This window comes from Falco punctatus (assembly GCF_963210335.1).
Source record: "Falco punctatus genome assembly, chromosome: 4".
Classification (NCBI taxonomy): Eukaryota; Metazoa; Chordata; class Aves; order Falconiformes; family Falconidae; genus Falco; species Falco punctatus.
The window spans coordinates 108,422,702-108,440,515 of NC_137583.1; the positions used below are offsets into that span (position 1 = coordinate 108,422,702).

Consider the following 17,814-nt stretch of genomic DNA (forward strand, 5'->3'; position numbering starts at 1 on the left):
ACTTTGGCAGCTATGCAGTGGAATTATTGTTATTCTTGTGCATTTCACTGAGGAGTTGCAAGAGCTGTCGAAGCTTACATCTTGTGGGCAGACCTACCACAAGAACTGGGGAAGGGGGACGAGCCCAGGGCCTCCAAGTCAGGAGCCTCTCAAAACTGCTTCCCCCACTAGATAACCGTGAGAAAAGCAGGCTGGTTTGGGGAAACCTCAAAAGTTGAACCACCATGTGAAACAGGCATTTTGATGAAATAACAGCTCATCACAGTTCCTGAGCAGCATTAATCACCATCACGAAGCACCTGATCTGTTGCACTTACACGGCCTTTCCCATGGCTGTCAAAGGGAACCAGTAATCTTCCTCTTGACACGGCTGCTAAAATACAGGGTACAGAACATTCTCTTCAGATGTTCCTTATTAAGTAAGCTGTCTCCATTTCTCAAACCCACACAGATCTAGGCTCATTTGGGTTCTGTTTTTGGCTTGGCTTTTTTTTTTTTTTTTTTTTTTTTTGGTAATGATCTTCATTATATCAGAGAATTCTAATAAAATTCTTTCTACAATCTGCTCAAGGCAACAGTAGCTGATGCCCCTGTCCCCCACTTCCCAAGCAGTCATGGAAACCTTTGGCCCTACCACTTGATGATGGGGGGCACTGGCTGCTTGTCCTTGTTGAAGAGCAGAGGGCTGCAACTGTATTTGCCTTTGCTCATCTGCGGCTGTAGCTGCCCCATCTTCGTTTTATTCTCTCGTGTGATGTTTCCCAGCCATTGCCAGTACTGCTCCAGAGCACTGGGGTACAGCAGCTGAGGGATGCCACGGGTGGGCTGGCACTCGAGCAGCTGCAGGTCTGGCAGGCGCGGTGGTGTATCTGCTGCCGTACCTGCCGCTGTTGGGAGACCGCTCCCGAGCTCCATCACTGCGCTGCTGCAGACGCGCCAATGCCAACACAAAAGCAAGCAGCAGCCCAGCGCGCCCGAGACACCGCTTTCACCGGGCAGCACGTTGCTTCCAAGAATCACGGGTGAAACCACGTGGCACAGCACGCCTAGTGCCGAGAGCCTGATGTCTCGCGTGTGCGTTACACACCGTGCAAGCTACAGGTATTCCTCCCGCGAGGGCCCTCGCCCTCCTGCTGCCTGCGCTCTTCATCCCCGCTCCCCCGGCCCTCCCGCTACCCGTGGGCTCTCCCCGCTAGCCGGAGGGAGACACAGCCTCCCCTGGGGCGCCCTGCTCTCACCTGCGCCCCGGCAGGGTCTCCTCCTCCTGGGCTCCGCCAGGGCGGGGGGCTGCGGCAGGCCGGGGGTGGGAGGGAGCGGCAGCGACTGAATGCTGCTGGGCTTATGGAGCTGCGACAGCAGGTGGGGAGACTTGGGGGGCAGCGGGGGCGGCACGTCAGCGCTGCTGGGAGCGCTGCTGAAGGCGGGGGAGGGTGGGAAGGAGAGCCTGTTGGAGGTCTGGGGGTGCGGGAGTGGCTGGGGAGGGGGCGGGGGGGGCGGGGTGGGGGGGGGGCAGTCCCTCCCTTCCGATGGAGGGAACCCGCAGGGGGGCACGAGGGGCAGGGGAGGGGGAGGGGGGGGCGGGGGGGGAGCGCCCGCTTGAAACTTGGTGAGCTTGTCAGCCTGAGGAGGGGGGAGCGGAGGAGCAGCGCTGGGGGACCCCCCCTTGGCAGGGCGCTCGGCTGGAGGGGGGAGAGGGGGGGGCGGGGGGAAAGTGAGGGAAGGTTTGCTGGCAGCGGGGGGCGGGGGAGGGGGAGCGGGCAGGCTGGGCCGGCCGGGGCCGGGGCCGGGGCCGGGGCTGGGCCCGGGGCCGGCCCGGGCGGTGCCGGGGGGCTCCGGCGGGGCAGCTGCCCTCGGTCCGTCGGCGGGGTGCGGCGGGTTACTGCTCGGCTTTGCGGCGCTGCTGCTGGGTGCGGCGGAGGGCTTGGGAGCGGCTGCTCGGACCCCAGCAAGCTGCCCGGTCCTCCCACCTGCAAAACAGGCACCGCATGTCAGCCAGGATTCCGCTCGCTCTCCTCACAGTGCGAAGAGCAAGCTTGTCATCTCCCCCTCCCCAGTGGTCACCCAAACCATCTCGCGTCCAACCCGCTGCCCCGGTGTAACGATGCTTAGGAGGCGGCGGGCTCCCCTGGGCGCCGGGGACTCTGCCTGGTCACAGGATGACCTGCTGAGGGACCCTGCTCCCCTCCCTGTTCCTCGGTTTCTGCAAAATGGAACCGTTTAAGGAGAAGGTGCTTCTCTGCAGCGGGCCGGGGCCTTTCATACCAGCCTCACGTGCCTAGCACAGCCCACTGAACATCAGGGAGCCTTCCTGGAGAAACCAAGAGTCCACGTGAAAAGGTCTCGAAGAACCTGAGACATGCACCAAACTTGCATCCTTTAAGTACTTGCTTAAGATTTAAAAATTCACACAAATGTCACAGAAATTGCAGTCCCATGAATAAAAGCCAAGTTCTTAAGACTAGTGCTTCAAAGGCTTGCCAGAAGACATGTTTCCTTTTCAACAGCAAATGCCCAAAGACTACTGACCTTTACAAAATGTGTTTTCCTGAATAAATGTCAAAGATTTTTCACAAAGCAAGATGTCACAGAAGGCATCTCATTCTATATTCACACAGTCTGATAGGCATGGCCATAGTTCTAAGAACAACTCAAAGCAGCCTACTGCAGCTGAAGCTCCATGAGGAAGCCCTGTGACAAACAGTGCTTGCATTGCAGGCTTGCCTTCCAGGGAAAAAAACCCAAACCCTGCAGGCAGAGCCAAGCTCTGTCTTTCCCTGCAAATGCCTGCTTTGCTCTGTGCCGCCTGAGCAGGCACCAGCTGCCCAAGAGCGTCAGAGGTCACTGCTGTGACTCTAAAAGTCACCCCTCGTTGATGCTGGCACTTCTGGAGGTGAAAGCAGTGGTAGGGCCCACACACATACCTTCCTCCTCTCTTTGTGATGCAACAATAACCTTTTTCAGGTCAATAAATAACCTTGCTGGATCAAAGCCGTACTTTATAAATGATGGCAAAAATCTTAAATATGATTTTTTTAACTCTTTAACACACGAGCCTACAATACCATAGAAATACATGCTAATGGAGGGAAGGAAATACAACTTCTTTGCCGTTTATGCTGAAGCTGATAAGCTCAGATTTCAATACTCTATTCAAGGCACGATTAAAAGTTCTCATTAAACTAATGTAAAAAGTCTCCATTAAAACTGTACAATCCGTTCAATCTCTTTCCTACCTAGAATAGGGATAGCTTATTATTTACACTTTAGAGGATCAGACACGTGAGATCGAGAAAGATGATTTCAAGCACATTATTAATTGAGCCCTCCATGGCCATATGATGAACTCCAGATTCAGAAAAAAACCCACCAAAACCCCAATAAAAATCAATCACTAAAGCTAACCCCAAAGTGCTTTCATCCCAAATCACAGTTCCCCCCGGCTATTCTTCACACAAACGAAGCCCCTACCTGCCATGTCTCTCTGGCCTGCCGGTCTGAGAACAGGAAAGCCACCAGCAAATAAACCTCCCAGAGGCTGCTGAGAGCCGCCTTTATTAGTGACCGGATTAACTCCATCTCTGTCAGTTCCTTTGGGTTCTGTTAAAAAGAACCAAAAAACCAGGGTATATCAGAAAGTCATGTTATCCTTACCCTCAGACTGCTAAGACTTGGCACCAACAAACATAGCCAAGACCAGGCTTTTCCCTCTTTAAGCATGCTCAGTAAGGAAAATTACTGCTGCGATGTACAGTAAACTGCCATTATTCCCTGACCCACATCTCTGAGCGCAGCACTCTCTGGTGCCTTTTAATCTCACATCAATAATGACACCAACAAGAAGTTCTGTTAGACAACATTAAATTTACGCTTCCAGATTTTTTTTTTGCATTTTTTTTTAGGTTTTTTTCGTCTAGTAAAGAAAAATTCTGCTGCCAGAGCCAACAATTCCCACTTAAACAATTATTTCATTAGGAAACTCTCAAGGGTTACATAATTTGTGATTTATTTTGTTTTCTGGACAAGGAATGCCTGTTAAAGTAATATCCAGTTATAGACTTATTATGAAGTATCTAGAAAGTGTCCCCTCTCCACAGCCTAAAGCCATATGAAGATGCAGACCTCTGCTGAACTTCAAACCTGCCCTTTACTTTGAAAGCTGCCCAGCTGGTCTCTGCAACTGAGGCTTCAGCAAAGCTCACCCAGGGACCTCGCTCAGGAGCATGTACTTACTTTCAATCTGTGGTGCACTGCGATCATTGATTTGAGTCACTTTTCTTAAGCGAGTTCCCTGCTGGATATCAGCTAAGAGCGCATTTCGTGCTTTTTGGTCTTCCTTTCGCAATTTTGGTACCTCTGAACTCGCCTGTTGACAATAAGAGTGTTAGATGGGAGGCACAGACAAAAATGCATGCTTAGAAAGTACAGATAAGCAAACATGGGATAGGAGATCTGAAATAAACCATCCTTGGCAGCCATCGTTTCAAAGTCTTTAGGTCAAGTCAACAAGAGCAGCGTTCAGTTGTTACAGGAGGCAGAAAAGCGGAAGGTTTAAATAGAACACAAATCTAATACTAGCTGTGCTAATACTGTTGAAAGGAAATTAGGGGGCATGCTTAAATGAAATGTGGCCTCTCCCTCAGTGATTTATGGTCTCTGCCCTACAACTCCAGCTCTGAAATGCCTGTCTTGCTGCGTCTTTTCATGCTATTTACAATGCTTTACAACAAAGATTTTATATGCCACCTTAGAATAAACGTCTTTCTGTTTTACCCACTTTGCCTTAGGAAAAAAGGCAGATAAATACATACTGTGCTTACATTTGAATGAGATCATTAACTAATTTAGACTGTGTCTCTGTATTGGAGAATTGCACCAGTTTAAGTAGACCATCTTTAGAACAATACAATTATATTTTAGTAACTTTTCCAGCCTAGCCAAGGTCCATAAATGTCAAGTCAGGTTGTAGTTTTAAAGTTTTGTAATAAATCAACCCCCTCAAAAATTTAATTCTTTATTCTTATTTCATCAAGCTTTCTGTTAAAAAAAAAAAAAAAAAGTCTTAAAGTGTGAATGTTTTGCTTTCCTGAAGCAGATATAAACCAGCAAAGCTGTTATTTCCAAACCTATAGTGGTTAACAGAGTAGTTTAACAGAGGGGAACCTTCACATCAGAGGAGCAGTGTGCTGCGTGCTTCCACATCTGCTGCAAAGTCCCATAGGTTAGCTAACTTCTTGAAGAGAATGAGTACCAGGAATGTTTCCATAGCCCTTAATTTTTGCATCGTAGTCATAATAAAGCAGAACCATACTGTCACACTTTAAGACAAAAAAAAAAACCCAACTTGGCAATAGCAGTCTGAAAGAAAAACAGAAACTTGAAAATACTTAACCAGCTGCTGAAGTAAGAAAATGTCTAGCTTGCTAATCCTAAACAATGAATTATACCGGTATGGTATTACTTGTGGTTATTTTCGTACTTGCTAAAATCCAAAGCGAGCTAGATTTGCAGAGCCCCACTAGATGGCACTCCGGACGGCTGCTAATACCCACTGCATTCCTGACACCTGATGTAAAAACTCGAAATTATAATCTTCTGACTGATCCCGCAACTATGTATCATTTTAAAATGTTCCAAAACCCACCACTCTGTTATGTAGTTTCCCAGCTCGAAACATCGCTGCCTGCCCTTGTGCTTTCAGGGCAGCGAGTCCCACTGCCCATGAAGACAACCCAGAGCAGCTGCCTGTGTAAGCAGTGTTACAGCATGTAGCAGCCAGAAACTACTTCCACTCACATTTTCTGTAAGCTGACAGTACTTACTGTGAAAAATGGAAATACCATAACTGGAACAAGGGCAATTCCCCTTCTCACAAAAGCTTTTTACCAGTATCTTCAACTTCACGACACTCCACTCTCACTAATGACTTTGCTGCAGCAGGACAACCAGGATCTAGAGGGATCTGAGTGAGACCTACGTTTAAAATTAGATCCAGCAGCTGTCTTTTCATTTCCGGGTTCAAGTGTCCACATATTATGCCAGCTGTCCACTTCATCTCCCCGATCTATTTCTCTGAGCAGGCAGGCTATTGGAATATAAAGTCTTGATATGCAAATAGCTATTAGGCTAAAATATCCCACTTGTGGCAACCTACATTTGTGAGGGACCCATGACTTGACATCACTTTAACATGGCTAAGATATTGTTTGCAATCTGTAGCATAAAAAAGCAGGAACAGCATTCTGCTGGCCCATAATGCAGCGTCACAAACTGCCTTTCTCTCACATTAGATCCCCTACTCCAAGCACAACTCCATCCATGCCCCAGCTGTTTCTTCTAACTCCTTGTATATGTAAGAGATACAATCTTCCGTGCCCAGCCCGGTGGACGAGGGTGATTGATTAGCTGCTGAGCAGCTTGATACAGATTCTCTTTTCCCATTACAAAGTCAAGATGCTCTGGGGTGTACCGTTGCCTGGTTGCACTGCAGTCAGAGCTCCTTTGGATTTCTTCTTTGCTGTCTGCACTCCCAAGGCCGGTTACAATTCTTGTCAAGAATCATTTCACCAGGCAAGTATCTCACCCACTCATCTACTGGTGCCCTGCATTTGCAAATCTGTGGTTTTACCATATTGCTTTTTGATACACAATCAGAAAGGAACCTTCATTCATTTGATTAAGATTAATCTGGGATGCACACACATGCTATGCCTGCAATCCATAGCACAAGAACAGATACTAAATGTATAAGTTGTGTATCGAGAAAAATAACGAGAGGAGCTCTTACGGGTGTCACATTTTCAATCCTGATCACATGCAACAGAAGCGTTTCAGCAGGAAGACAATTATATTTTGGGTCACAGGAAAAACAGCTGCAAGACAAGATATGCAATTCTTGGGCTACTTTCTAACCCACCATCTGCAGGGCAGCATCATTTATTTACAAAAACAGAAACATCTCAATCTTACAATGAAAATCAGAAGGGAAGCAGAGAAGAATGTGAAGATCATTTGTTCTATCAGATCCCAGAGCTGCCTCAGGTAACACAGAGTGAAATTAAATTCCATACTTTATTTACATGAATTGGTGAGGGAACGGTGGGTTCTCATTACCTTAGTAACTACTAGGTTATTCTGCTACTATTTCAGACACAAAGAAGGGCACATTCAGTACGTACTCGGAAACAGAACAGAACAAACCACACATGTAAATAGTCTGAACATAAGAGAACTACTCCCTTTTCACCTCAAACTCCACTACTTCTGTCTTCAGTGTCCTGAATTACATGCTCAACCATGCCATTCAGTAAGGTATAGGATCAATGTTTGGGCTACCTGACAGATTTCCAAAGTACCTGTAAACAGGAAAATACCATCAAATCACAATATTTAGAGTGATGTTCCAGAGTGTAATTCATCCTTGATGGAAATAAACCTTTTAAAATGTGCAGCTGATAACTTAAACTGGAAAAGAAATGAATGAGGACATCACAGTTATACAGAGAGATCCAAATCACTGCAGTTTTTCAAATGGTCTCAAGAACAACAATGTAAAACATGCTCCCCCACCACTGGGGTGGAGGAAGAGAAAAATGGAAGGGGAAAGCAAGGGGGAAAGCAAGGGGGAAAGCAAGGGGGAAAGCAAGGGGGAAAGCAAGGGGGAAAGCAAGGGGGAAAGCAAGGGGGAAAGCAAGGGGGAAAGCAAGGGGGAAAGCAAGGGGGAAAGCAAGGGGGAAAGCAAGGGGGAAAGCAAGGGGGAAAGCAAGGGGGAAAGCAAGGGGGAAAGCAAGGGGGAAAGCAAGGGGGAAAGCAAGGGGGAAAGCAAGGGGGAAAGCAAGGGGGAAAGCAAGGGGGAAAGCGGAAGGTGCACAATATACAAATTTAAAACTGACAATTACTGGATGAGAAGTTCTGGCCATACCTCTGAAATAAAAGCCCGCATCCAGAGTGCCACGAGCCTGAACCTGGCAGTGGGCTCCAGCAGCGAGCCTGCATGAGTGAGTGTGCCTGACCTCCCAGCACAGGGATATGGCAAGAAGGGTTAGTACACTCCTCTGATATATTTCATCCTTTCAGAAAAAATAATGTGAGCAAAATTATTGAATTAAAAGTTTAGTTCTGGTCTCTGGATCTTTAAGATTATGTTGAAAAACTGAAGATGCACAGAAAAGAGCCAAAGTGGTATCCAAAAAGCTGAAGGAAACAGTTCAGATTTTAGCAGCGCAGTCTGGTCCACCACCCCTGAAGTCTACCTGAAGGGGTGGTTCACTGCACAACACATAAAACTTTACAGGGAAATGATGGTGAGGACTCAGGCAGCAGAGACAGGTATTTGGTGAATTAATGCAAGACACAGCCAGACAAGCTCTGATTAGAAGGCAGCAAGACTGACCGTCCCCTGTAGCAAGGGGCTGCAGGCGGCAGCTGGCTATCAGGTTCTAAGTTTTCAGCTCAAGGCGGGTTCCTCTCTGGCAGAAGTGCTTTTTGTGAAGCACAAGTCATGGGCCCCAAACAGAGCTACTTGCTGACATGCAGTACCTTACAGCGGGGAGGTAGCCAGTGGTTCATAACAGTTTCTTCCAGTTACGAGTTCTGTGAAAGTGCATCATTTTGTTTAGAAGAAAAACTGTTTACCCTGTATGTATGGACCACACAAGGTTCAGCCCTGAATAATCACAATCTTAACAACCTGAACTGAGTTGTATCAGTCAAATTAAGAGCTGAGAGACTGTTTTAAGGAAAACAGACTGAAATCCATGGCAATGAGCTCCATTCCTGGGTACATTACTGCTGCAATACTTGCATCACCTTGGAAAAGTCACATTACATCTTGCAAGACAGATGGGAGCATCGACCTACCCTCTGGGCTCCTGTGATACTTAAAATATTCAAGAGGTATATGTGCTCAGATACCAAAATGATGTAAATGCAGAAGGCACCAGGCATCTGAAAAAGTTTACAGTAGTAATATTATTATCTTTCAGATTTTGAAGAGCACCCCTGCACACAGAAAAGGGGAAATCCTTTGGAGTCTGAGCAGGCAGTTCAGGTCAGAGTGGATGCAGACACTGTCCTATAAATGGGTTGTATTTACTCTGATTTTCAAATATGCTCTTTACTGAATTTGCAAAATACTTCAGGGTAGTGTAGATCTTCACAAACATGACAGTTGCAGCAAAAATGTACCGCTAGCCTTCTGGACAATCCAGCAGCCAGGCAGTCACGGACCTTTGTTTCAGAATAAACCTATCAGCTGACGGGAAAAGAGGATCCAGTACTCCAGCTCTATAATAGGCAGGAGCCATAAGTAAGATAAAATAAAGCATGATTCCATCCAAAGGCGCTGCATTCTCTTTTATTTCAGAGATCTTATAGATTGAATATTTATACTCCTAACATGTAATGAATTGTACCATCACAGTAGATTTCTTTTCCTGGTCACTTTTCAGAGGAAATATTGGAAAAACAGCCATATAGAAAATGTATTTATTTATCTGAACTAGATAAAAATAAAATGAAAAAAGAAGAAGTCACAATACATTTCGCTTATCTCTAGCTACCTATTTGGTGAGACATATAACAATAAAATTAAAAATCAATCTGTCTGACATGCAGTATTTTATAATGGGCAGAGCGCTCTCTTTTGCTGGCAATTTCATTTATTTCTGTTGAATCTGGTGTCAATCACCCTTCTTCTCTCCCATGCCCAAATTTTTCCCCCTAGACAAAAAAAAAAAGGATTCAATGCAGAGATCAAGCACAGATACTGGCAGAAGGCATAAGCGGCGTGTATTTTAGTAAACAAAGAGTCCGAGGACACCCCTTAACAAACCCTCGCTTCATTATTTTTCTCTGCCCTGCTCATCCAAAGCTGCACAGATATGGGCTGAGGCAACGGATCTTCACCAATGCAGCATGCAATGCCTCAGGTTTGGCTTTTAAGGAAGGGAAAGACATTGCAGTAAGATAAGGAAGGATGAAGAGAAAGCTCTAGAATAAGACACGTGATCACAGAGGCACACATTCATGAAAACAAGAGTTCCTGGGCCAGTCCTGGCCTTCTCAGGCATCCAATCCAACATGTTTTAGAGACCAAACAAACTAAGAAATGCAAAAGAAAAACTCTACAAACATGGCAACGGACAACTAAAACCAGCATGCAGAACAAGCAGACAGGACAAAACCAGCAACAGCTGTGTAGGCAACACAGTCAGTAATGTGGCAGCACCAAGTCTGGCCAAAGAAACCTTGCATCAGCACAGTGAGAGACAACTGAAACATCTAAACCTTAATTCAGGGACCTGCAAAGCATCAAGGAAGAGCCTGAACAACTGGAAATGTAACACACCCCCACCCCCAAATATTATTCCTATATTAACAATAACTGGAATTCTGGTGTAGACAAATACAGATTGTTCAGGAAAGATGATAATAAAGGTGAAGCTATCTGTGTAATGCTGTATGTGCGTCATGTCAGAGATGGCTAAGAATATCAAGAGTGAAACACAGCTTGTTTGGGGTTGGTAAATCTTCTGAGGAAGGATGATGAGTGTTCTCACTGCCCATATGGCATAGCGAGGCTCTCCAAGTAGGAGAGCATGGAGGGAGAGATGATGACTGGGTCCCCATCCAACCCTGAAGCTCCTGCTCCTTTGAATAAAAGCTAGGCACAGGGCTGGTGCTCACAGCAGTTGTAAAGGGCACAGACATGGAGTAAGGGGCTTTAAAGGGGCAACATCCCACCAAAACACTCTTCTGAGAAAAAAGATAGTGAAAAAGAGTGGACTAAGAACAAGGGAAACCTGCTTGCTAGCAACTTAATCCATAACTTCCTTCCACTTAACCACAACCTTCTGACCACAAGTTCCATAAGGAGATCCCTGTAACCATCAGGACTAATGAATTTAGATGAAATCAACTCTTTAAAGACTGAAACCTTTTCAAAACCAGAACTGACAAAAAAAAAATAATACTGACAGTAAGATGCCAGAACATTCTGACAAACTAAAAAGTCATAACTTTTAATTAAAAGAATGAGGTTGTTTTGGAACAAAGTAGAATATGGAAGATGACCAGGAATCTCAGTGTAAACTAACCAGCATGTCTTCCTTGATATAGCGTAGGATTATAAAAGTCATCTATGCATTTGTAGCTCAGCATGAAATCTGAAATGCCAGAGGAACTTGTTTTCCCCAAGTCAATCCACTATTACTAGATTAGAATTATGCCAAGAATTCACCATTTTATATTTGCAGCAGAAGCAGTTTGCCCAGCAGGCAAGAACATTGCTTTTACGAAGAATTCTCGAACCGGCAGCTAGCCTCCCTCAGGAATGTGCCAAGAAATGCCATCACGACAAAAAGCAGGAGCTTATTAAAATAATAAAATAAACAGAAGTACAATAGAGAAAAACATTGTCATCCTTCTTGCATTTACGTTAAATATGCATCAGGCGTAGTTTCACTCATGCAGTGTCAAATGCAAAATAAAATAATCCAAACAATCCCCCCTTCCATCTTAAGGAAAAATCCAACAAACCTCAACAACAAAGCATATGACTTCTTTCATTTTAAATATTTTAATCTGTTTGTTTATAAAGAAGCTTGCAAGATCTGGTTTTGGTGCAAGTTTTGGTTCAGCTATTCACCATAGAGCCCCAACCTCTGATTTAAAGCTTTTTAATTATAGGAAAATTTGCAAGACTCCACCTACACAGTCAATCGCAAGATCAGAGCTGCTTCTTGTGTTTCTGTGGCGTAGCATGGGGTGAAACTAATTAATTCTTGGCACTTGGTCTACCTGGATAAACACAACAATATCTCAGCCTTCTAACAAGCTGCAATTCAAATGCTTCCTGTGTGAGGGGTCACTCTCCAGCTGACTTTTCTGAGGGAACCCACACGAAGGGACCTGCCAAAAAGGTTCCTGGCAGCTAACGAAGTCATTGTTTCAGGAGAATGACAGGACCAGCATTTCACGATTCCATCTACACCCAGCTCAATAATGATTAGCCATGATCTCAGTCTCCATCACACAAAGTTCTGCAATCTGAACGTGACGGGTTGAAAAGGTCATCGAGCAATGTGTGTACTTAGATAGGCTGTGTCTACACCAGTCTTGTTCCTCAACTTCTAGCAAGGGAAGTACGGTGTAAAAGTTGTTACAGATCTCTTCCTGGCATTTTAGCCACCGCCTAGTCCTGGCATTAGTCCCAAATAATGAGGTGTTTCAGGGTTAGCAGAGCCTGGTGTCTTCTCTGCACTAGCATCTAACTGCTTGAAGCGCAATAGCTGACACAACGGCAGGGAACAAAAGATAAAAAAATAGCACAGCAAGAGTTAACTCTCTTCTAATCTATATTCCAGTGCTCATTTCAAACCACCAGTAATCAATGCCATTGCACCCAGAAAAACCCTCTTCATTTTATGTTAGCACCACTTCATCAGACAATGTAAAATCTTGTATACTTAAAGGTTCAATTGCTCCTGCTACAAATGGAGCAGTGGGCTTATTAACAAGGGTGTACTTAAAGTTTTCCAGTGTGGGGTGCTAAATTTCTGTACCTGAATGCAAAAATGCAACAGAATCAATATGATGATTTATACCTGCTAAGCCATTTAGCTTTTCTGTGGGTATTTAACTTTCTGACACACACATTTTAAACATAAATTCTGGCTGTTCTTTAAAATACGCAGTAACAGAAGCCACCAAAATGAAGACAGTATAAAACTCAGAACTACTCTAGAAGTGTTTCCCAGTGGTTCAGAAAGATTGCAAGTCAGATATCAAAAATACCCTGAGACTGGCTTCAAAAAATAATTTTGAACTTCAATTTCTGATTTCTAAATTTTTGGGATTCAATTCCCAAGATCTCCTCTGCATCACTGAAAACAGAAGTGAAAACTCTTACATAAACAAGAAAACCTGTGGCCCTGGCATTGCAACAAAAATGTCAAACAGCACAGGGCTGAAAATACTGCTGTGGGAGCTGGCGATGCTGCCGCTGGTTATTCTCTCTGTCTACCATAGCTGGGTCCCCAGAATGACAAGGGCTACTATGAATAGTGATAACAAAACATTCAACTTACACTTACCACAATTTAATCTCACTCTGTTCTAAGGCTAGGCCATTTCTCCTACTTAGTTACCCATGTAGAAGCCACTGATCGTTCTGAAATGCCTTTTAGCATCCATGCAAAATTATCATCAGCCCAAGATAGGAGAACGGTGAGAAACAAACATTGCTTGCAATGTCACCTTCTAGCCCCACAGAGGAGTCAAGCATCGCTATAATTCTGGGTTCTCTTAATTAAAAGTGTAATATTAATTGACAAATGGAATTTAATATTCTGTGTACACTACACTGTGTACACTACAGATGGGGTACTGACTTTTCAGGACAATATTACCTTGTGATTAGAATGGTAAATTAACCTATTAGTTTCTCTGCAGCTATACTGTTTCTGGGCCTGATCATTTACAGCTGGTACCTCTGTGACATGCTGCAACTTCCATACTTTTATATGGAAAATTATACAGACGAAAACCAGACAGCAAGAATAAGAAAAATACATTTAAGTGTTCTCCATTCCATTCAGACGTGTACAACACACGACATTAAGAAGAAACATGCAAAACAGACCTCACCACCCAAATACATTAAAAGTGGTGACCTAAGAGATCTCAAGTGAACTGTTCAAGATTAGCATATAGCATACATGCAGAACATGCCCTGTACCTGTCCCGATGAAACACATGGAGCAATGCCAACCTAGTATTTATGTTTTCTTTACCTCTTCCCCACCTTCCCTAGCTCCCACTTACCCTTTCTGTATTTGTTGACTACAAGAGTAGAAGGCTACAGCAGCAACACTTTGAGATCTACAGCTACGCAATCCCACATTTTCCACTATTTGAAAATTACATCAAATAAACCACACAAAGACACAGCATTTTTTCTACATAATTGCCTCTCACGTCTTTATGAAAGCAGGCTGGTGTGAGATGTGATACATTAGTGAAACACTATAAATCAGTTTATTTTGGCTGGAACGATGTGTTCTCAAAACTTTCAGCTGCATTTTGCCCAACCCTTAGCACAGTCTGTACTATGGCCAGTCATCAACAAGATTACCAAGTCTGCACTCTTTCTCACTACGGTATGTTTTACCTATCAACAAAAAACATTATGATTTAGTATCTCCTGACCTCGGCACTTCATGAAAAAGTACTAAATATCATCTAACTCACAGCTCGCATAAAATTTTAATAAACACATTCCTACATATTTTGTAATCGGCACCATGCATGATTCTGTTCTTTCAGTGTTATGCTTGCCCATCTAGGGGTGTGAATGAAAAGTTGAGAAATTACCTTATTTTTTTACAATAAATAATTAGCAAGCATGCACACACATTTATGCACACACACAGTTACATGCCCACATTGTCTCATATTATATTTGGTAAAACCAAATCAAAATACCATAAACCATCATTATCCTTAGCCAAGCTGGTTTACATACAATGTTTTTTCCTGTTTCCAGGAACAGCAGTGCTAAATGTCACAGGAGCAAACCCAGCTCCCACACAACTTCAGATAAGCACTGTAGGTTTCTGAATTTCTTGGGAAGGTTGAATGAAACAAGATTTGCACTCTGACACCTGCATGAAGGAGGGAAAAAAAAGCATAACCCCACCCCACTCCACCTGGAAAACTATCAGCTGATATTTTTTTCTTAACCTTGGAAATATTACCTCTATGAAAATTATGTGCTTATCACAGTGTTTTATCATAAGGAATTGCTTTTCTGAGTTTTTTTTTTATTACAAGACTAGAAAATAAAGTCAGAATAAAAACTTGGTAAACGCTGACATATGTTTGTCTACAACAGAAATTCTATTTATTTTCTGTTTTCAAAACTAAGAGCCAGGTAACCATTAAGATTAATATACAAACCAGTACAGCATTCAGGATTATTTCAAGTTTCACATTTCTCTCACCAAAGTAAGCATATTCCTTTCTTCTCCCACTCTCTTAGTTTTCAGTATGCCAATAAGGCAAATAAACTCCTGGTGCTACTTTACTGGCTTTAATAATCCAATCCGTTGTTATTTCAGGGGTTAATTTCCATGCTAAGACTTTAATAATAACAATTCTGAAGAGAATGGAAGTATTTGCTTAAACTCCACAAACATACAAATCATTAAACAAACATCTTCCCTGAATAAGGCACAACGCAGCAGGGCTGCTACACATCAACACTTCTTTCAATATTAACATTTTAATAGGTGATGACTGATCATAACATTAGGAATTCAAATGTATAGACAAAGGCTGCACAGCAGTGAGCAGTTTCCACTGCATGTAAAAAGTGAATGTGGTTTATCAAAGCAAAGTTCTCTCTTGATCCTTTCTTGGGAGATTAAGTGGAGAAAATTTTTAATCCGTCTCAGTGGTGGTATGTACTCCAGGAAATATGATAAACCAAAACTAACTAGAATGCCTCATATGCCAAACTAGAAGGCAAAAGAAAGGAGGAATAAAAAGGAGTTTTTCAGGAGCAGAAACCTTTGAAAAAAACCACCCCAAAACAATATTCTCCCTCCAGAAAACAACAAAAAAACCTATGTAAGAAACCAGTTTACCTGATGCACGCATGCCTATAAAATTGAAAGACCTTTAGAAAAAACTTCCTAATGCCTCCTTTCTAAGTTTCCTTTATTAGGGTGGAGGGAAGAAGGAAAAGAGAAAAGATCTGAACTCTGTAAACAAGTACCAGAAAATATACTGGGGTACAGTTCTAGTCTGCCTACCCATCCCTCTCATCTTTACCTACGACCCCCAGAAGGCAGGCATTTGAAGATATGCTCAGTTAATCCCATCAGCTATATTTACATTTTGACTCAGCCACCTACACCTGTTACTGCAGATACCCTACCATTGCCTCCTGAAAAGTCTACTTTGCCTCCTTTTAAGTACGCTCTAACAGCCAGTAGATTTTCAGCTGTTGGGCACAGGTGGCTTCTAGCATGTCTTAAATACCATCTCCAAATCACTTTAGTATTGCCTGGTAACAACTTTTGCGAGCAGAATTCAGTATGAGTACCGAAGAGAAAATCTGCAAGTCAAAAAATTTTGAAACCAGTGGGAAAGAACCTAACTTCTGCCTTAAGAGGGAGTTAACAGTACAAGAAAGTCAAGTGTCAATAGTGCTTAGGATTTCAATGAAGTAAGGACTGCAAAATCATTTGGGACCATGGCTCATAATATTCGCTAAGAAAATGTGCAGAAAAAAGAAAATGTGGTGACTATTTCTGCTAAAAATATCCTAATAATGAAAGCAAGAGGAAAGTATGGCTATTACCCATATAATTAGAAAAACAAGACAAGTCTATGGTACCCGTGCAATGGCATCATGCAAAATGACAGGATTCTAAAACCTCAACCTACACACAGATGTTTCTCTTCTAACATAAATTAACTAAGTTAAACTAGTGGCTTGCCTGTATATCAGCAGCGAAATTAAAACCTAACTTTTAATTGCTACCATGTAAACATTACTCTGGTTTAATTATATCAGTATAATAAAAATCACAGTGCTGTTTACTTTGGAACATTTCCAGGTGTTGGCCAAATAAAACTTATCTGTTTTGAAGGTTTTGGTTAAAGTTACGTGCCTGTTAGAATTTTCTTCTTCTTCCATCCTCCAACTGTACATTTAGCAGCTGTAACAACAGCTGGGCAGTTTAGCAGCTGTAAAAGACAGATGCCCATTTCTAGAAAACCGCTTCCTAGTAAAAGAAAACAGGGTCTGTAGCAAGTTTTCATGGGTTCCCCAATGATAAGATTTTACCCTGCAACTCAGCACCAACTAGAGCACTGACTTACACTGTGCTTCTGCTGAACTCACCAGGCAGATCACAAATCGTCTCCAAGTTAGCTCTCATTCAGTTTTGACAGGGAAAAATCCTTTTGCTTTTGCTGTTACAGCAAAAGCAATGTTCTGCCATGTTATTTTACTAATTCTTTATGTTGGTTCATGTGCTCTTTTTAGTGTCAACACTTACTAAAAGCAAGGCTTTCATATCAGACATTAATTAGAAATACATCTAGTTTGTATTGTATCACCAAGATAAAACTGACCCTAAATTCTATATGTCTTATGCACAGAAGATCATATTTGAAATAGAATGATCTAACTAAGATATGGAAATACAGTATAAGCCTTCTTGTACCAAAACCCTATCATGGTAGTGGCTTTAGACATCAGAAGAGGGGAAACAAAAAAACCCAAAGCTGTTCATACTGGTCTTTAAGCATCCTGTTAGCTTTCTCAAGTCATTTACAACAACTGGCATATGTTAGACAAGTCTAAAACTGTCTCTAAGTATTTTACTGAGCTAAATTTATTAGGATAAGAACACTTGCAACTTCTGTTGACTTAAACTGCAGTTGTGGGCATTAAGTTGCTCACAACATTTGGCCCACTTATTTCAGCATCTAACTCTAGGTTGCGTACCAACCCAGAAGAGCTGCTAACTGAAAACACTGCTCATGGTGCTCAAAGTTAAAACAGAATGATAAAAGGAATGAAGCACTGCTTATTTCATGTTCTGTCTTTATCTTCCTCCTATTCATCTCTACAATTCTCCTCCAATTTACAAAATTGTTCAGCCTGCAAAGTAGCAGAGAGAAATATGCAAGGAAACTCCTTTCTGGAAGAAGATAACACAGGAACATTATCAAACAAAATCAACAGACCTTCATCAGAACAAAACAGGCAGAAATGCCAAAGAATGCAAGGTAGAAATGAAG

At 43.0% G+C, this 17,814-nt stretch overlaps 1 protein-coding gene and 1 long non-coding RNA gene across 3 annotated transcripts in view; one reads left to right on the forward strand and one right to left on the reverse strand.

Moving 5' to 3' along the window:
• The window catches only part of LOC308063465, a 68,588-nt gene extending 65,394 nt beyond the window's left edge, over positions 1-3,194 (forward strand). The window contains exons 2-3 of the long non-coding RNA XR_013927970.1: positions 1,203-1,359; positions 1,979-3,194. This is a non-coding gene — a long non-coding RNA (uncharacterized lncRNA). The remainder of the gene's footprint in view (positions 1-1,202; positions 1,360-1,978) is intronic.
• WIPF3 (WAS/WASL interacting protein family member 3) overlaps positions 1-17,814 on the reverse strand; it is a 56,422-nt gene that overhangs the window by 6,584 nt on the left and 32,024 nt on the right. Inside the window, exons 1-4 of one of the 2 annotated variants that reach the window (XM_080386475.1) lie at positions 5,820-7,154; positions 4,231-4,363; positions 3,469-3,597; positions 1,239-1,967 (exon numbers count right to left, since the gene is read on the reverse strand). In XM_080386475.1, the coding sequence (XP_080242601.1) occupies positions 1,239-1,967; positions 3,469-3,597; positions 4,231-4,363; positions 5,820-5,840 (1,012 nt within the window). In that variant the 5' untranslated portion in view covers positions 5,841-7,154. Of the gene's footprint in view, positions 1-1,238; positions 1,968-3,468; positions 3,598-4,230; positions 4,364-5,819; positions 7,155-17,814 lie in introns of those variants that run through there. The other variant, XM_080386474.1, reaches the window with a different exon arrangement.